The 20,640-nt window shown below is 43.3% G+C and overlaps 1 protein-coding gene and 1 long non-coding RNA gene across 3 annotated transcripts in view; both read left to right on the forward strand.

The window, feature by feature from the left end:
- Window positions 1–1,583: 1,583 nt before the first annotated feature.
- Window positions 1,584–2,786, forward strand: LOC148145138 (uncharacterized). The gene is made up of 2 exons (XR_015751005.1): window positions 1,584–1,844; window positions 2,060–2,786. It is a non-coding gene; the product is annotated as an uncharacterized LOC148145138 (long non-coding RNA).
- Window positions 2,787–12,993: 10,207 nt separating this feature from the next.
- The window catches only part of LOC122563263 (T-complex protein 11-like protein 1), a 56,624-nt gene continuing 48,977 nt past the window's right edge, over window positions 12,994–20,640 (forward strand). Inside the window, exons 1-3 of one of the 2 annotated variants that reach the window (XM_087973652.1) lie at window positions 12,994–13,089; window positions 13,232–13,375; window positions 16,112–16,274. In XM_087973652.1, the coding sequence (XP_087829778.1) occupies window positions 13,072–13,089; window positions 13,232–13,375; window positions 16,112–16,274 (325 nt within the window). In that variant the 5' untranslated portion in view covers window positions 12,994–13,071. Of the gene's footprint in view, window positions 13,090–13,231; window positions 13,376–16,085; window positions 16,275–20,640 lie in introns of those variants that run through there. The other variant, XM_043716907.2, reaches the window with a different exon arrangement.

Below are 20,640 nucleotides of genomic sequence, written 5' to 3' on the forward strand. Positions count from 1 at the left end.
ACCTGAAACTTCTAAACTCCAATAAGACCCTTCTCATATAACCTTTTTCACATAAGACAACTCCTTCAAAGCAGATATCAACCTTGTGGACATTCTTTGAACTGTCATCAATGAAAACATATTTCTCCTTCAAGAGAAGGCCAAAACCTTATGCACAACGTTTGGTGTGGTCTCATCAATGCTCTATAAAATTGTAGCAAGATATCCCGACTTTTATTCTCTATCTCTCTTGAAAAAGCTACCGTTTGATTTGTCTTCCTAGTCACTTGCTGTACCTGCTTGCTAAACTTCTGATTCAAGGGGTAATCCAAGATGGAGGATGGGGAAATGTGGCTGTGAGAGCTGCTCCTTTTTTGAGGGATTTTCAGTGCTGGAACTGATTTCTTCAAATTCTTGGAGCAGTAATTACTGTTTTATAAGCTGTTGCATTGTTTTCGAACTTTGGAAAAAAAAGATCAAAACAAGGTTACATAAAATCGAGCCAATTTTTGAAGATTACATAGTGTTAGGTGCATTAGTCAGAGGGAAATGGGTCTGGGTGGGTTACTCTTCGGACGGTCAGTGTGGACTTGTTGGACTGAAGGGCTTGTTTCCACACTGTTGGGAATCTAATCTAATCTAAACTTAAGTTAATGTTAAGATGTTGTTTCCACATAAAGAGATCAATATAGGGCATGTACTTTCTGCTGTACAGTTCAGACAAATATCGCAGAATCAATTAAGAAGCAGCTGAATGCTGTGATCGGGATACTTCGGGATGGATAATTGTGGGAACATTTTTCTTCATCCAATCTATCACGAATTGTACGGTTATTGTTTCACAGTAAGTCTGACAACATGCTTCTCCCATTTGCTTCAATGATATTTATACCCTCCATGGTCAGGAAAATCTAAAGCTGTACATACAGAACAACAATTTGTTTCCAAGTTCAGTGTTCTTCTGGCCAAATTTCAAGTACAGACCCAGAAATATCAGATTAGCCCCAGAATCAACATCATTCATCAATAAAACAATTAAACAAACCAGTGAATCTGGTTCATGTCACATCTGTGGAGAAGTAAGAATCTATAGTTTAAGTCATTCCCTTGAATTTTCAAGCATTCCGTTGCATCAATGGAGTTGGTCATAGACAGGTCAGCTGGAATATTTTGGATATAAATAGGATATTTTGCAAAGGTTGCCAATGAATGATTAAGATATCAGAAAATTATTGTCCCCTCTGCACCCTTCACCCCACTCCATGCCAAAACACACATTTGCAAAGTCAAATCACATTAGGTAATTTCTTCCATTAATACTCTGTAAACTGCCTAGTTTCTGTCCACTGATTCCTTCTGCAGTGAGCTTTAAACTTTACAGCAGTTAAACACTGACAAATAAGCACTAGGCAACAGGAAGCAAAGATATAAACAAGGCAATGGGCCACCTGTTTGAACTTAAGATGTGTAGAATTTTTAAAAAGTTTCTGCAATGTATATACTATTGGCTGGGAGCATTGAACATCTGCTTGTGGTCAGGTGACACATGACTTCCTGGATTGTTACAGAAACATTGATATTTTTTCACGAGCACAGATAAAATCTTGAAATGTGGAAACCAAGTTTAAATCTAGCTGGACGTTGTAAGTTGCAAACAGCAGAGCTGGAACAGACAGTATTCATGTAGCCAGCCTTCGACAATCAAGTTCCCAATGAAACCACATTGACTGGAGCTGTTTGGTCAGGTGCTAATGACCACATTGTTTTAGAATTCTACTTTTTAAAAAAGGTTTTGTGATTTACACATGAAAGAAGTGAAACTATCATGGTATTTGAACAGATGAAAGACTGAACAGACAATCAAGGTATTTTTCAATGTATAATTTCAGTTACATCACACTAAACTTTTGCTCTAAATTCTGTGTCTTATAATTGTGTCCTCCACAACCACCTGATGAAGGAGCGGCGCTCCGAAAGCTAGTGCTTCTAATTAAACCTGTTGGACTATAACCTGGTGTTGTGTGATTTTTAAATTTGTCCACCCCAGTCCAACACCAGCATCTCCAAATCATTGTTTCAGAACGGACTGGTGTTTATTTCTCAAGTGAAGCTGCTGTTTTAGAAGAATGTTACACAGGCTTGGCACCCAGCTCAGTAGGAGGCCAGAGGCACAGCATAACAAGGACAGCACTTGAAGGTTCAAGATCATGTTCTGCGATCTCCAAATATGGAAAGTCGTCACCTCATTGGATTTTTCTGCCCCTGCCTGATACTAATATTGGACACAGGCTATAGATTCTTCAAAAAGGACACAAAGAGGGGGATATAAGGTAAAACCTGGAGCCCCAGATCACCCTGCCTTTTGCTCATTCTTCAGTAGTGTCTCCAGAGAGCGCCTTTTACTGTTAGAGAGCTGCTCACTATCTCTAGTTCCTTGTACCCAGAGAGACCACCTCGACCTGCGAAGTAGAACCAGCCCTAGATGAGACAGGAAGACCAAATCAACTGCAGATCCTGAAATATCGACCAATCCTCAAAGACTGAGGAACAACCTGTTCTAGCCTTATTGAACCAGCCTGTTCAATCCAGGATAGAGGTGTGGATAAGGTGTAATAAATCCTCAGAAGCACGTGTCAGAAGTAGATAGATAGTGTACATTTGAGACTGATTACTTAGAGATTTAAAACTGTTTCCTGAAAAGTCCTGTGAAGAAATTGATAGAGTTTGATAGAGTTTAATTAATAGTAGAATCTGATAAATATTGTTTTTTCTTGATAAAGTGTTCAATAAAGTTGTTTTGGACCTTGTCCTTATTTTTGTTTTCTTTGTCTATCTTGTCACATAATATGCCTGAGTTAAAAAGTGTTTCTGCAAACTGGTCAAGATTAGTCAGGGTATATTTACCCATCTTTCACTTTCCAACATGTTCCATGACTCAACTTCTAATGACCATTTTCTTCTTTAGTGCAAATGTTGAGAAATCAATCTTGGTTAATTAATTTTCAACAAGGTAAAAAATGTTAAAACATCATAAATCAGCCAGCCAAACCCCTTTACCATAAAAAATGCTTGTGAGAATTAAATGTATTTTGAGAGGACTAACCAGGCAAGGGAGTATACATCAAATGGTAGGACCCTAGGAAGTAGAGGTTCAGAGGGACATGGTTGTGCTTGGACAGAGGTGCTTGAAGGCAGTAAGACATATAGATAAAGTAGTTAAGAAGGCACTTGGGATTATTAGTCAAGAATATAAGAGCAGGGAGGTTATGATAGAGCTATATATAACATTAGCTGGGCCTTTGCTGGAGTATTCTGTGCAGTTATGGCTGCCACAGAAAAGGGAAGATGTGATTACATGAGAGAGGGTTCAGAGGAGATTCACTAGGATTTTGCCTGGGGCTGGTGTGATTCAGCTCTGAAGATAGGCTGAGGTTGTTTTTCTTAGAGCAGAGAAGGCTGGGGGGGGGGTGTTCTGAATGAGTTGCACAGAGTCATGAAGGATTGGGTAGGGTAGATTGGGAGAAATGTTTACTTCTTAATAGACTGGCTGTATTCTAATGAGGGGTATGTCAGGTTCCAAGTGATCGATTGTGATCGGGACTGTCTAGGCAGGAGGACAGACAGATGTTTCTGCGGTTGACAGTGAGACATTAAAATGGTGTGTTGCCTTCCTGGTAATAGGGTCAAGGATACATTGGAAATGATGCAGAATATTCTCAAAGGGGAGAGTGACCAGCAGAAGGTCATGGTACACTTTGGTACCAACAACATAGGAAGACAAATGGACAAAGTTCTGAAGAGAGCATATAGGAAATTAGCCAGGATGTTAAAATGTAGGTCCTCTGAGGTAATATCTGTATTATTCCGAGTGCCTTGTGCTAGTGAGGTTAGGAATAGGACGATAGGGCAGATGAATGTGTGGCTGAGGAGCTGGTACGGGGTCAGCGATTCACAATTTTTGGATCATTGAGATCTCTTCTGGGTTAGAAGGGGTCTGTATAAGTAGGATGGGTTGCACCTGAATTGGAAGGCGACCAACATCCTGGCGGGGAGATTTACTAAAGCTACTCGGCTTGCTTTAAAGTAGTGGCGGTGGTGGTGGTGGTGGTGGGATGGGGATCCCAAAGAGATAGTGAGTAAAGTGATTAGTCTGAGGCTAGTATAGTAGATAAGGGCAGCGAGTTGAATAGTTAAGACAGGCAAAAGCGCGGCAGAGAATGAGGTAAGATTGATGAATTAAACTGCATTTATTTCAATGCAAGAGGCCTGGCAGGTCAGAACTTAGGGCATAGTTAGGAACAGGGGACCGGATGTCATAGCAATTACAGAAATGTGGCTCAGGGAGGGGTATCTGGGGAATAAATGCAATAAGTAATATAGAAAAGGGAGCAAGAGAGGAGGGAGAGTGGCAGTTTTGGTTAAGCATATCATTATGGTTGTATTTAAGGACTTATTCCTGGGAGAATGTGCAGTGAAGTAATATGGGAACTGTGAATTAGGAAAGGGATGAGCACTTTGTTGGGATTGCATTATAGGCCCCTTAGTCAGTGACAAATTGAAAAGCTAATATATAAGGAGATTTCAGATATCTCTCAGAATGGTAGGGTTGTAATGGTAGGAGATTTTAACTTTCCAAAACATAGGCTGGGACTGCCATACTGTTAAGGGCTTGGATGGAGAGGAATTTGTTAAGTGTATAATTTAAAATTTTCTGATTCACTATATGATTCAATGTACCTACTAGATAAGATGCAAAAATTGACCTTCTCTTGGGAAATAAGGAAGGGCATGTGACTGAAGTGTAAGTGGGAGAGCACTTTAGAGCAAATGATCATAATATTAGTTTTAAGGTAGTTATGGAAAAGGATAGACCTGATCTAAAAGTTAAAGTGCTAAATTGACGCATGGCCAGTTTTAATTGGGAGTTGATTGGAAGAGGCCATTTGCAGGTAAAGGCACAGTTGGAAATTGGGAAGCCTTCAAAATGAGATAATGAAAATTCAGAGACAGTATGTTCCTGTTATTGTGAAGGACAAAGGTTGGTAGGTGGATGAATAGAAAAATTGAGCCTCTAGTTAAGAAAAAGAAGGAAGCATATGTCAGGTATAGACAGCTGGGTTCAAGTGAATCCCTAGAGTGGTGTAAGGGCAGTAGGAGTATACTTAAGAAGTAAATCAGGAAGGCAGACAGGGGACATGAGATACCTTTGGCAAATAGGGTTAAGGAGAATTGAAATAGATCTACAAATATGTTAAGGGCAATAAAGTAACTCAGGAGAGAATAGGGCACCTTAAAAATCAACAAGGCCATCAAAGTGTGGAACCACAGGAGATGGGGGAGATCCTAAATGAATATTTTACGACAGTATTCACTGTGGAGAATGACATGGAAGCTTGGAACTCAGGGAAATAAATAGTGATGTCTTGAAAAGTGTCCATATTACAGAAGAGGGAGTCCTGGAGGTCTTGAAACACAAAAAGAGAGATAAATCTCTGGGACCTGATCAGGTGTATCTCAGAACTTTGTGGGAAGCTGGGGAAAAGATTGCTGGACCCCTTATTCAGATATTGGCATCATCAACAGCCACAGGTGAGATGCCAGACAACTGGAGGTTGGCTAATGTGGTGCCATTATTTAACAAAGGTGGTAAGGAAAAGCTAGGGAAGTATACACCATTGAGCCTGATGTCAGTGGTGGGTAAGTTGTCAGAGGGGATTCTGAGGGACTGGATTTATATGCATTTAGAAAGGCAAGGACTGTTTAGGGATAGTTAACATGAGAAATCATGTCTCACTAACTTGATTAAATTTTTTGAAGTGGTGACAAGGGAGACTGATGAGGGCAGATCAATAGATGTTGTATGTATGGACTTCAGCAAGGAGTTCAACAAGGTTCCTCACATAGGCTGGTTAGCAAGCTTCGGTTACATGGAATCCAGGGGGCGCTATCCAATTGGATGCAAAATTGGTTTGAAGGCAGTAGACAGAGGGTGATGGTGGAGGTTCTTTTTGGACTGGGAGCTTGCGTCCAGCGGTGTGCCATAAGGATCAGTGCTGGATCCACTGCTTTTCATCATTTAATTAAATGGTTTGGGTGTGAAAATAGGAGGTATGGTTAATAGGTTTGCAGATGACACCAAAATTGGAGATATAGTGGACAGCAAAGAAAGTTATCTTACAATACAATGGGATGTTGATCAGATGGGCCAATGGGCTGAATAGTGGCAGATGGAATTTAATTTAGATAAATGTGAGGTGTTGTACTTTGGGAAGACAAACCAGGCCTGGACTTGCACTTGTAGAGTGCTGGGGAGTGTTGCTGAACAAAGAGACTTAGGGATACAGGTATAGTTCCTTGAAAGTGGAGTTGCAGATAGACAGTGAACTGAGGAAGGAGTTTGGTAAACTTGCCTTCATTGGTCAGTGTATTAAGTACAGGAGTTGGGATGTCAAGTTGTGGATGTACAGGACATTGGTGAGGCCATTTATAGAAATCTGTTCAATTCTGGTCTTCCTGACCAGCAGAGATGATGGGCTGAAGGGTTTGTTTCTATTGTGTAAAAACTCATACTCTATCACTCTCTGTCTCAAAGATGTGGTCTTCTGCAATCTTTGCTGAATCAGGCTGGTTCCTTGGCTTGGTGGCAATGATGTGAAGACAACAAGACAAAAAAGACAGAACAGCAGAAGAAGACCATTCAGCCCATTAAATCTACTCTGCCTTTCAATGAGGTCATAGCTAATCTAATAAACCTCACCTCCACTTTCCTTTCTTTTTTTCCCAGAACCATTGACTCCATTACTGATTAAAAAAATCTATCTCAGCCTTGAAGTTACTTAATGACCCAGCCTCAACAAAGGATTCCACAGATTTCACAAGTACCCTAAGAATCTTGTATGTTTCAAAGACCCTCTGAAATGATCCTTGAAGTGTGCCTGTATTGCATTGATTCAAAATGGGGACAATTTGTCCTTCAAAACTGTGTCATGCTTCAAGTCTAACTACTTTAACAATCAAGCAGAGTAGCAGCAGTAGAGGAAACAAATCCTGCATTCTAGATCCCACTGCCTGGTGGGACACCCTGCTCCATATGCCCAAAGATCTTGGGGTTGAAAATCAGCCTGTGCAGTCACATGACCCATGGCAGAAACCTGCAACATATCATCCTTGAATTGAAGAACAAACAAAAACACTCACGTTTCTCTGGACCATGAGACCATAAAACACAGGAGCAGAAATTAGGCCAGAGCTGAAAATGTGTTGCTGGAAAAGCGCAGCAGGTCAGGCAGCATCCAGGGAACAGGAGAATCGACGTTTCGGGCATAAGCCCTTCTTCAGGAATGAGGAAAGTTTGTCCACCAGGCTAAGATAAAAGATAGGGAGGAGGGACTTGGGGGAGGGGCGTTGGAAATGTGATAGGTGGAAAGAGGTCAAGGTGAGGGTGATAGGTCAGACTGGGGTGGGGGTGGAGAGGTCAGGAAGAAGATTGCAGGTTAGGAAGGCGGTGCTGAATTTGATGGATTTGACTGAGACAAGGTGGGGGAGGGGAAATGAGGAAACTGGTGAAATCCGAGTTAATCCCTTGTGGTTGGAGGGTTCCTAGGCGGAAGATGAGGCGCTCTTCCTCCAACCGTCGTGTTGTTGTGGTCTGGCGATGGAGGAGTCCAAAGACCTGCATATCCTTTGTGGAGTGGGAGGGGGAGTTGAAGTGTTGAGCCACAGGGTGGTTGGGTTGGTTGGTCCGGGTGTCCCAGAGGTGTTCTCTGAAACGCTCCGCAAGTAGGCGGCCTGTCTCCCCAATATAGAGGAGGCCACATCGGGTGCAGAGGATGCAATAGATGATGTGTGTGGAGGTGCAGGTGAATCTGTGGCGGATATGGAAGATTCCTTTGGGGCCTTGGAGGGAGGTGAGGGGGGAGGTGTGGGCGCAAGTCTTGCACCTCCTGCGGTTGCAGGGGAAGGTGCCGGGAGTGGAGGTTGGGTTGGTGGGGGGTGTGGATCTGACGAGGGAGTCACGGAGGGAGTGGTCTTTACGGAATGCTGATGGGGAGGGGAGGGAAATATATCCTTGGTGTCCAGCAGGCTAAGATAAAAGGCCAGAAATTAGGCCATTCAACCAATCAAGTCTGCTCTGCCATTCATTCAATAGGCCATTCATTTTTTCAAACCTATTCTTCCTCTTTCTTCCCATAATCTTTCATCCCCTTGATAACCAAGAACCTATCTATCTCTGTTTTAAACATACTCCATGACCTAGCCTCCACAGCCTTCCGAGGCAATGATTTCCACAGAATCACCACTCTCTGGCTGAAGACGTTTCTCCTTGTCTCCATTCTAAAAGGGTCTTCCCATTACTCTAAGGCCATGCCCTAGGGTACTAAGCTCTCCTACTGATAGAAACATCTTCCCAATGTCCACACTGAACATCAATGTTTGCAAGTTTATTGTTGTTTAAAACTTATTCTGTTTCTATTCATACTACTAAAATAAATAACCTCACATTATACTCCATCTGCCACCCAGTTGTTCACTTAAATTGTCTATATCTCTTTATAACTTCTTTTATCTTCCTCACAGCTTGCATTCACACCAGATTTATATTATCAGTAAACTTAGATACATTATACTCAGACTCTGCACCTAAGTCATCAGTATAGGTTATAAATAGCTGAAGTCCCAGCAGTGACCCTTGAGGCAATTACAGCCTGGCAACACTGAAGATCTCCCGTTTATCCCCTCTCGTGCATCTTGCTTGTTTACCAGCCCTCTACCCATGTTAATATATGACCTCATGATTAAGCTCTTATTTTTGTTGCATTTTATCTAATGCCTTTTCAAGAGTTAAGTATATAACATGTATTAGTTCCCCTTTATCCACCTTCTTGGTTGCATTCTTTAGAAAGTCCAGTAAATTTGTCAGACACAATTACCCTTTTATAAGCCAATCTGAACGCTGATCAAGCTGAGATTTTCTAAGTGCATTGTTAAGACTGCCTTAATTACAGATCCATAAATTCCACATGGATTTTGCACAGAAGATTTCAACACTTTCCTGTCAGCTGATGTCAGGCTTACTGGCCTTTCGTTCCCTGTTGTCTCACTCTGTTTCTTTGTTTCAATGACAGTATTACATTTACGAACTGAAGGGGCTTGACAGGATAAGTGCTGAGAGGATGTTTCTGCTCATAGGAGAGTGTAGGAACAAAGAGCATAGTCTCAGAATAAAAGGAAGCAATTTAAGACTGAAATAATAAGCAATTTCATCTTTCAGAGCAATGTGAGTCTTTAGAACTCCTTGCCACAGAGAGCTGTGGGGGCAGAGTCCTTGTGTATATTGAATGCTGATAAAGATTCTCGATCAGTCAGGGAATCAAGGATAATGGGAAAAGGGCAAGAAAGGAGATCAGGAATAATGGATCAACCGTAATCCCACTATATGGCCGAGGGGAAAGGGGATAAATGGCCTCTTCCTATTTCCTACTGTCTTTTCACAAAGTGGCCAATTTTCCTTCTACACTTGTTAGAGTGAAAGATTGGACAGGCCATGAGGCTTGGCTCACAGTGGAAGTCAATTCTGCTGATGGCTTCATGATGCTCACTCAGGAAGGAGCTGTTAGATCTACAGTGGAGTGATGTTGGAATTCTGAAACAAGACAAAGTATGGGAAGAATGACAGCTCTGACAACATCTACAGGAAGAGAAGTAGAGTTAACTTTTCAGGTCAATGATGTTTGGTTAGAATTCCAGTTCCAATCAGGGGAGAGTGCAAATGAGAAGATTTCTCAGAAAGTTTGCTTTTGAAAACAGTTTGTGTTAAAAAAAAGTCTTTTGCTGTGAATCAAATTCCCACACCGCTTCTGTGCCTGTTATCAAAAGCTCTTGAGAGAATGGTGCAAACTTCTGAGAAACTTCAAAGCCTCTGGTCCAATTCACTGTCGCTAGGGCCAGTATCTGAGAGAGTGTGGAAGGGGAACATTCCTGATGAAGGACTTATGCCTGAAATATTGAGTCTCCTGCTCCTCAGATGCTGTCTGACCTGCTGTGCTTTTCCAGTACCACACTTTTTGACTCTGACTGCATCTGCATCTGCAGTCCTCACTTTCTCCACCTTCCTGTATCAGAGAGAGCCAAAGAGGGGTTCAGGCAGGAGAACTCTGCCAAAGGGGGATGTTTGAAATTCATCAGCATCTGAACATTGAACAAATGACATCAAAATTGGAGGTGTAGCATCCAGCGAAGAAGGTTACCTCAGAGTACAATGGGACCTTGATCATATGAGCCAATGGACCGAGGAGTGGCAGATGGAGTTTAATTTAGGTAAATGTGAGGTGTTGTATTTTAGAAAGGCAAATCAGGGCAGGACTTATACACTTAATGGGGAGTGCTGCTGAACAAAGCGACCTTGGAGTGCAGGTTCATAGTTCCTTGAAAGTAGAGTCGCAGGTAGATAGGATAGTGAAGAAGGTGCTTAGTATGCTTTCCTTTGGACAGAGCATTCAGTATAGGAGTCGGGAGGTTATGTTGCGGCTGTACAGGACATTGGTTAGGCCACTTTGGAATATTCTGGTCTCCTTCCTATAGGAAGGATGTAGTGAAACTTGAAGCTGTAGGGAGAGGCTGAATAGGCTGGGCTGTTTTCCCTGGAGTGTCGGAGGCTGAGGTGTGACCTTATAGAGGTTTATAAAATCATGAGGGGCATGGATAGAATGAATAGTCAAGGTCTTTTTCCCGGGGTGGGGGAGTCCAAAACTAGAGGGCATTGGTTTATGGTGAGAGAAGAAAGATTTAAAAGGGACCTAAGAGGCAATGTTTTTACACAGAGGGTGGTGCGTGTGTGGAATGGGCTGCAGAGGGAAGTGGTGGAGACTGGTACAATTACAACATTTAAAAGGCATCTGAATGCACATGAATAAAAATATTTAGAGGGGTATGGGCCAAATGCTGGCAAAAGGAACTGGATTAATTTAGGATACTTGGTCGGCATGGACTAGTTGGGCCGAATGGTCTGTTTCTGTGCTGTACTTCTCTATAAATCTAATACTTAATTAACCAGACAGATATTAATTCTGTGAATGCTGGAGATCTGAAACAAAAAAAAGATAAATCACTGTAGAAACTCAGCAGGTCTGGCAGCACATGTGAGAAGAAAGCAGAGTAACCATATTGAGTCTAGATACCCTTCTTCCGAACTGCTAGCAGTTAATAAAAAGTGGTATTTCAGATGAAGACAGGGGTTGGGGTGGGGGAAAGGTGTGAGAGGATAGGTGGAGGCGGAATCTATAGAGAGGGAAAGAAATCTACAAATCTTCTCAAAACTTGCTAAGAGGGAAAGAAAGTTAGGCAAATGGGTGGTTAATACTAAACCATGGAGGGTGAAAAGCTGTTAATCAGGACAACGGGTAAGTGAAAGGGGTTAGCTGTGCTGAAAGCAGCCCATGTGTTGTGCAGTGACCCACAGTACACAAACACAAAGTGTCACTACGTACTGAGGTTTTACCTGTCCCCGGTGTTGGGAAGAATGGGACTAGCCTTGTTGCCAAGTAGTTGGACTGTTCCATATCACCTGTCCTTGTGGAGAAATTTGCAAAGATAAACACCTTTGACCACAAGTTCATCAGGAAGTGGTCAGCACACAGCATCCTCAAGACCCTGAGGGAAAAGGAGAGGGTAGATCCTGTCATGTGGTTCCCTGAGCAGACTGTCAAAGTCATTTGGCAGAATGCTGCATCACCAGAACTTTCCAACAAGCACCAAGACATTACTTGGCTGGTGGTGAGAAGGGCACTACCTGTGAGATGCTTCATGAACACCTGGTTGGTCTGCACCATTGCTCACTGCCCTCAAAACGGCTGCAGGGGCGGGGGGGGGGGGGGGGGGGGGGGGGGGTAGAGACTGTCACACATCTCCTTTTGGAATGTGCCTTTGCAAATGAAGTCTTAAGGAAGATGCAGTGGTTTTTGTCAAGGTTCATCCTGAGCAGCTTTGTGATGCAGGATTCCATGCCCTATGGTCTGTTCCTTGGGATGCACACCGAGACAAACATAGATTGGAGGACCATCAGCTCGGTGAAAGACACTCTTTAGTCTGCCCAAAACTTGTTGGTCTTCCAGAACAAGCAGCTTACCTCCAACAAGTGTTGTAGATTGGCACATTCCAAGTTCCAGAACTACGTGGTGAGGGACACACGAAAGCTTGGGGCAGCTGCCACTAAGGGCACAGTGGGGAAAGACCGCCATCAGAGATCTTCCTACTGAAATTAAATGTGGGTCTGTTCTGTTTTCGGAACATCCCAGTGCCTCAAGTGCATGTCTTGTATGTGTAAGAGATGTCTTTGTTTTGTTTGGATAGATTCAAACTCCAATATGTGTTTGTTTCCTTGATACTCTATTGTACAGAACCGTACAGCATTTGTGACTATATATATAATGAATAAAGTATAATTTTGACATAAAAAGAAGCAGCCCATGTCATGACAGGACTCAGGGTGTGGGGGATGGACAAAGGACATGGAAGGAGATGTTCTGGCCTTAAAATGATTGAACTGGACATTGAGTCCTAAAGGCTAGTCTGCTGTATTCAATGTGGTCGCCTCTGTATTGAGGAAGAAGAAACACAGACTGGCTGAATTATTTGCAGAACACCCACCTTGTGTTTGTAAAGATGACTCTGAAGTTGCTGGCCACTTCAACACAACACCGTGTTTCCCTGGCCAACATCTTTGTCTCTGACAGGCTGCAGTGCTCCAGCAAAGCTCAGCACAAGCTGGAAGAACAGCATCTCATTTTCTGGGGATCTGCAGCCTTCAGGACTCAATATAGAGTTCAATAATTTCAGTCAAAAACAGAAGTTGCTGTTGGTCCTGCGGTTCCTTGTATTATTTCAATAATTTTATAACCTGAACACTGTCCATGTTATTTACCCATCCCTCAGGCCCTGTCAATCACATGGGGTGAGTCAGCACAGTTGAGCCACTTTCACCTACTTGTCAGCGTTTCTTCCTGGTTTAGCATGAGCTACCACTTTGTCTGCCTAACTTTATTTTCTCTCTCACTACTCCACCTATCCGCTGGCTTCACCCCCCCCCCCAAACCCATGCCTTCAACATATACGGTATATAAAGTTTAAAAATTAAATATGGTACTGGAAATCTGAAGTACCATCTTTCTATATATAGCCTTTTCCCAGGAACTATCAGTTCTGAAGAAGGGGCACTGGATTCGAAATGTTAACTCTGTTTCTCTCTCCACTGAAGGTGCCGGAGGGGGGCTGTATATTCCTGGCATTTGCCTGTTTGTGTTGCCCATTTCGCAGCGTGAAGCTTTCGCGCAGTCCCTGCCCTGCTATGGGCTCACCAATTCGCTGTCGTCGCTTCGTTGTCACTTCCTCGGTTGCCATGGTAAGACATTGCTTATTTTTAAATTATGTTTTGATTTAGGGGTGACAACGGGACTGTCCAGATTTGTGACTCCACACAATTTCTTTTCCGTATTACAGCGGGTGAATTTTGTAAATCCCTTAGCTGTGGAAGGACAACAAATGTATCTTAGATAGGGATTTCCTGAGCTGTTCAATGACTGTACAACTTTGTGACTGGCTGCACGGGTGGAACTCCAATACTCTGTTTAGTTTCAATATTGGAATGGACCATTCATTAGGGGGTAACAGAGGAGCTGCGGAAAACATCATCATACCATAATTCAAATGAAACACTTACAACTTTGCACATATCACACCTTGAATATTTACAGTCGGAATATGATGAAAAATTATGCCCGCTGCGTAGCGCTGTGTCTAAATGTATAAGTTTGTATTGATAGAGCCCTCCCGTGCTGTTAGCAGAGTGGCAGGGCTCAGTTTAAAGTTACAAGCGGGACTGATAGGGTGTAAACACTCCGAGCAGTTATCTCACAGGTAAGGCAGCTCAGCTCAAGGACAAACAAAACTTCCATTTACTCTCTTTTCAACATATTTCTTCACCATAGATTAGCAGCTCGACTGCTTGACGTTTTTTTTTTACCCGAATGTCGGAAGGAAGGCTTTAAATTTAACTGTGTGCACTGCAGATTTATCCCCAACTCTTGTTAAATGGTACCGGAAAGGGTTGCATTCCAGATTTGAAATGTTAAATTGTATTACGAGTTTATTTTCGCTATTTATGCGCTTATTCGTCTCGCGGTTGAATATCTGGGATGTGGTTCAGCTTTATTTTGGTTTAAAAGCCAGACTTGCCATTAGTGCAACCAAAAGTGTTTGGATTTCAATTGAGACGGGTCTGTTGGTGTCCCTCCCTGTTGCCCGTGCTTGCTCCACACTGTGTGGATGCTGAGATAACGCGAGCAGTGTACACTGACAGCAAAAGGCGGTTGTTAGCAGCAATAGGTGCTGGTGAATGCAGGAGGCACAAATCCTGTGTGCAATTTGCCGTCATGTCCCTGACGCGCGGAATTGTCTCAGATGCTGTTTGTTGCAAACATTGTGGAATTCTAGGGTCTGGGTCTGGGACTGGGTTCCAGGTCAGAATCTCCCAGGCACCCTCTGCACTTTAACTGACTGGATTCCCCCATCAGAACAGCAATCGTGTCACTCAACCTTTGAATCTGTCTGAAATGGCTAATCTGTCAGTGAATTATCTGCCTTTTGCGCACCCCCCCCCCCCCCCATCCCATAACCTCAAATTTATCTAGCATCAGTTCTCATTTGCAAAAGAAAGTTCTACATTTCTTTGTGGTAGAAGTGATACCTAATTTCAATCCTAATGAAATCAGCAATGGGCCAATGGAACTACTGAGCTGCCTGCACCATTCAGTAAGGTCCTGGCTGATCCAACTACAGTTTGATCTCCGCTTTCCTGTTTTCCCCATTACCATAATCGGGTCTAGGTCACTCAGGAGTTGTATTCGTGGTTTCATTTGTTGCTTTAGTTTCTGCCTCCCATCAAGTCCTCCCTGCCCTTTTTCCAGGTTGGGATGAGGCTTCCCCATACTGGATTCACCGTAATGGTTGGAGGCTGGGTGAATAGATGGCCAGTGCTGTAATAGTCCATATAGTAAGCTGGATGTAGGGCTGGAAGGAGTTGCAAAGGTGATAGGGAGTGATTTCCCATATCAGCATACTGGCTCCACCGACAATACATGGACTGAATGCATTCAAGATAGCAGCTCACCACCACCTTCTCAAGGACAACTCAACATGAGCAATAAATACAGGCCCAGTCAACGATGCCCACATTTCATGGATGAATTTTTAATAAAAGGCTAAGTAGCAACTTGCAAAGAGAAGGTGAAGCATTGGAAATTGGCAAGGAGAAGCATTATAGGGCAGAGAGGGAGCGGGGTTGCATGACTGAATGGCCTGTTCTTACGTTTCGTGTTACAATGTGAATTGCTCTCCTTTAATTAGGGCATGCTGAACAAATAGTGGAGGCTTTCCTTTGAAAAGTAACTTTGGTGAATATGATAAGGATTTTGAGAGTCACTTGCTTTTTTATATTTAAAAAAAAAAGGAGTGAATGGGACAATGTCTGCCCAAATGCTCTGCCCAATTTTGTTCCCCAAATTAAGGTTCCCTTCCCTGTCAATTTACCAAAACAAATCTGGTGTTTAAGTTGTGCTGTATCTAGACTATTGGAACTAATAGCTACAGCAGGTAATCATCTGTAAATGCATGAGCTTGGATCTGAGCATACCACACCACAAAGGTTCTACAGTTATGAAAACTGACTAAAAAAAAAGTTTTCCAGCACAGAGTCAGTACTTAATAGGTTGTCGCCAAAGTCAAATGGTGACAATTCCAAAAATGGAGGCTATTGGGAAGGTGCCCTCAATTGTCAGAGAAATCTTGTTGGTCAGCAGTACCTTGAAAGGCAAAGTGTGGTGTTGGAAAAGCACAGTCGGTCAGGCAGCACCCGAGGAGAAGGAGAGTCAACGTTTCGAGCATAAGCTCTTCATCAGGAATGAGCTTATGCTCAAAACATTGACTCTCTCGCTCCTTGGATGTTGCCTGACCAGCTGTGCTTTTCCAGCACCATCCTCTTTGACTCTGATCTCCAGCATCTGCAGTCCTTACTTTCTCCCAGTACCTTTGAAAAACATGTCTTGTTTTGACAGATTAATTATCTGACTTGTTTCGAAAGGAGGAAAGCCCAGACAAAATGCCCAACAGTGAGGAGACCAGCGATGCCAGTGGCAAAGGTCAACAGGAGCAGGACAGAGGAGCTTTGCTTGATGAGACAACGTCTGCAACAGGAAAAGGCGACACAAACATGCCTGGCCTCTGTAAACCAGGGGTTTCCTGCTGTAAGTACAAGGTGACCACTCTCAAGGCATCACTTTGCATGTGTCAACCACATCTAGTAAACATGACATTTCAAAATCAGCACATCCACACTGGTTTACACAGGTGTCTAGGTATAATGTCAGTAGTGCAGTCACACAAAAGTGCTACTTACTCCACCATTTTTTAAAATGATAATTTATTCAATGAATATGGCCATCGCTGACAAGGCCTAGTTAGAGACACAAAAATTGCAGATGCTGGAATCCAAGGTAGACAAACAGGAGGTTGAAAGAGTGCAGCAAACCAGCCAGCATCAGGAGGTGGAACAGTCGATGTTTCGGGTATAACCCTTCTTCAGGACTGGAGGTGGGGGTGAGGGGAACTGCAGATAAAGGGGGTTTGGGGACGGTTTTGGGTGGGGAGTGGAGTGGAGTGGTGAGGTAGTGATAGTGAACAGAGGTAGAGGGTATGGCCTGGTTGGTTGATGGGAGGAATGAATCCAGTTGGTGGCTGGAATGACAGGTCAGAAAGTGGGATGAAAGGGAGGAGGTGGGGGATTGAAAAAGGATGGGAAGGGAGGTTATTTGAAATTGGAGAACTCCACATTTATTACCCATCTCCAGTTGCCCTTGAAGACGGTGGTGACCATCATTAGTGTTGCCCAGTAGCTAGCAGAATCTCCATTCTGATCCTTACAGATCATGGTAATTGTTCATATTAATTATTCCCTATTAATTGGTAATAAAGAAATATTATCCTCTAATGGATCAAATTACACACTTATAACTCACTGAAATCCCATTGCTTGAGAACACTTATCTGAAAACTTTGTACGATCCCTATGATTAATCCAAACAGCTTTGGGAATGCAGCAATTGTCAAAGTGTTCCTCTCTAGCAGCTTTCGCTGCTGTTTCTTTTTTCTGATCACAACAGGCTCTTCAGCAAGCTGACCTTTGGAGTTGAAGGATGAACCATTTTTCTTAAAATCAGCAGTTTTTCCAGCTTATGCTAACTGTCAGGTGTGATGCTCGGGCATTCCCATCAGATTGAGGCAGGAAGTACCCTTTGATCTGAGTTAGAATGAGCCCAGGAGGTATGGACAGGGTATTAAATAGCCTCTGGCATCCATGCTGCACTGAGAGGAACTGGTGCACATGCAACCAATGCGGCATACTTCATTGCTTGATTGACATCTTGAGCTGGCATTTTACTGACATACAGTCAGTGCTGCCAATGGAACCAAAGGCAGGTCCCTAGCCACACAAGTGAACAGTGGGACCATGACAAAAAGGCTGATTCCACTATGGCATTCAGGACAATTGAAGTGACCAGTGATGAGGCTGAAAGTGGAGGGAGAGGGCACCTCTATATTGAGGTACCCTCAAGGATTGGCATAAAAAATATTTGTGCGAGTGCCCAGAGAGCCATCCCATGGTTTTTGAAAGGGTGGACCCTCTGGGGGTAGAATCAGGACTATGGTGGGTGGTGTAGCCATTGCTGATGGCAGATCCTTCTTTGGCCCAGCTCTAACTGGCCTGCTGCCAAGTCACTACCATACACACTTTTGGTAAATTCCCATGGCTGAGGAAACATGTCGGCCTTCCCTGCTGATTCTTTCTGTTGCAAAACCGCCCCTCCCATCCCCCAGCCCATTTTGAAAAAGCCGATAACATTTTAGCCACTGTATCATTCACTGTTAAAAAGTTGATGTTGGAATGTTCTGTGTCTCTAAACACATCATGTGCAAACCAATGTGCAAAAATTATTGATACCACAGCAGCTTCCCGTTGAAATAAAAACAGAAAGTGCTCGAGAAACTCAGCAGGTCTGGCAATACTCGTGCAGAGTGTTATGGGCCAGACCGCTTCAAAATATTTTAAGAAGGTAGCTTAAACTCTGACTTTTCTTGTTTTAAAGATAGATATAAAGTGTGTGTTCTGGATGTCATGTGACTGGTCAAACTACTCTATGATAAGCAAAATACATTTTATTTAAACACTATAGTTAAAATGCCAATAAAAGAAAGGAATTTAGAATAAATTAACTACTGGAAAACTTAACCAAATAATAGATATAGTAACTATTACTAATGAACTGTTCCAATATAATAATATCCCATAAATACACCCCGTGGCAAAAAGGTAAAATCAGACACCGATTTTTACATGCAGTTTTCCACTCCAGGATGAAATAGCATCAAGAGAGATTTCAGGGAAAGTAGCAGCTAGGAATCGTTTTACTGAAGCTCCAACTTTTCTGGGATGCAAACAGCTTCTGACCGTTACAGCTTTTTTAAAAAAAAAACTAGAAAGCCTGATCTGTGAGAACTGGCCACTCCCCTTCCATTGTTACAACATTTTTAAAAAGCCCTAACGACCTCCTAAGTTCCTGACTTGGGTCGTCTCCAGTAGAACTTCAATGCCTCTGCCTTTACAACCCCTCTTCCAAAAAAAAACCCAGGACAAAATAATCTTTTTAAAATGACAGCATCATCACAAGAGAGAAACCAAATCAATGGTTTGAGTTCAATACAACTTCTCTTTGGAGTTCTGTTTCTCTTTCCAGATGTTGCTAGACCTGCTGAGTTGCTCCAGCATTTTCAGTTTTTATTTCAGGTTTCCAGCGTATGCAATACTTTGCTTTTGTTTGAGCTCACCTTCAATTCTCTTTGACTGTTGCAAGGGTAACGATTTGCAACCTTATTGAAGAGTGTGGTGTGCCAAATGCCACACTTAATTATAGTGACTGGGCAGCAGTCTGGAGCAGGACCATTTTCCCATGTGCATAGAGGGCATGGGAACAACCATTATGGAAAAGGGTGGGTGGGATAATGAAACACTGCACCACCCCTTCCAAATTGTTCTGGTATCTAGTTCTTCCTCAGAGTCAAATATTGATCCCCACTTTAAGTGCTTGTGGCTCTGTCTGTGACCAAGTGCAGTATTCTTTTGTGCTGTTTAGCTGAGCAGATAGTTCAGAAGTGAATTTAAACCTCACAGAGCCAGCATCCCTTAACCAGCTCCTATGAAATCCAATATAGGGGAACCTTGATTATCCAAACGAGATGGGCGGGCACTATTTCGTTCGGATAATCGGTAAATCAATTAAATGCCTTTCCTCTGGGGCTCAGAGTTTTTAAAGTCTGCTCCCCGTTCAGGAAACTGCAGCAGCACACAGTGCGCAAGATCCACCCCCCCTCCCCCTCCCTGCCCCCAACCCCATCCAACACCTCCCCCCGCCTGCGCCCCCATCCCCGTCCAGCACTGCCCCGCTCCAATCCCAGTCCAGCACAGCCCACCCCCCCTACCATGTCCAACACAGCCCCTGCCCCCTCTCTGGGGCAGCTGGCCTGGACACCAACAAGACTGTTTCCTTTGTGGCGTAAGTCTCCAAATACAGCCCCACACACAATCTTTACTGCAACTTTTTCACAGGTTCCACTTCTCCCCTGTACAGGATAATGTTGGAGAGGCTATCTGGGGAAGGGGGCTTTAGGGTACACCCCTGTGTAGAACTCCAGAAAAAGTGTGGGGAGAGAGAGGGAGGGAGGGAGGTCAATCATTTGGAGACAGTGCCTGTTTAATCACTGTAAACAAAAGACACAATCACTGTTGGAAACACGTCTTTGATGTAATGTTTCTATCGGGACCTCGAGATCTCCTTCAGATAATCCGATTTTTCAGATTATTGGTATTCAGATAATCGAGGTTCCTCTGAAGTTCATTAAATCTCTTTCAGGCATTTACAACATTGACGAAGACTTCTTCAGACAAGGGCCACGGGGTCATGCTGTATAGAAACATTGAGAAATTATTTCCCATGGCTGGGAATTGAGAATCTGGGAGAACAGTCTCAATTTAAGATTCAATCATTTAGGACTGAGATTAGATTAGATTCCCTACAGTGCGGAAACAGGCCCTTTGGCCCAACAAGTCCACACTGACCCTCTGAAGAGTAACCCACCCAGACCCATTTCTCTCTGACTATTGCACCTAACCCTATGGGCAATTTAGCATGGGCAATTCACCTGACCTGCACATCTTTGGACTGTGGGAAGAAACCGGAGCACCCGGAGGAAACCAGCACAGACTCGGGGAGAATGTGCAAACTCCACATAAACAGTCACCTGAGGCTGGAATCGAACCTGGGTCCCTGGCGCTGTGAGGCAGCAGTACTAACCACTGCTACTGTGCTGCCCCATGAGGAAATATTTCTTCATTTGGAGGGTGGTGAATCGTTGAAATTTTCTATCCCAGCAGGATGTGTGATCTCCATCATTGAATGCATTCAAGATTAATTATTCGAGCTTTGATCTCTTTGGGAATAAATTGAGAGGACAGTTGCACTAGCCACCCTGAGCATGAAATTGGACAGGGTGAACTAA

Source organism: Chiloscyllium plagiosum, unplaced genomic scaffold (genome assembly GCF_037043375.1).
Source record: "Chiloscyllium plagiosum isolate Xiang-an unplaced genomic scaffold, Cpla_swu_hap1 HiC_scaffold_26, whole genome shotgun sequence".
Lineage (NCBI taxonomy): Eukaryota > Metazoa > Chordata > Chondrichthyes > Orectolobiformes > Hemiscylliidae > Chiloscyllium > Chiloscyllium plagiosum.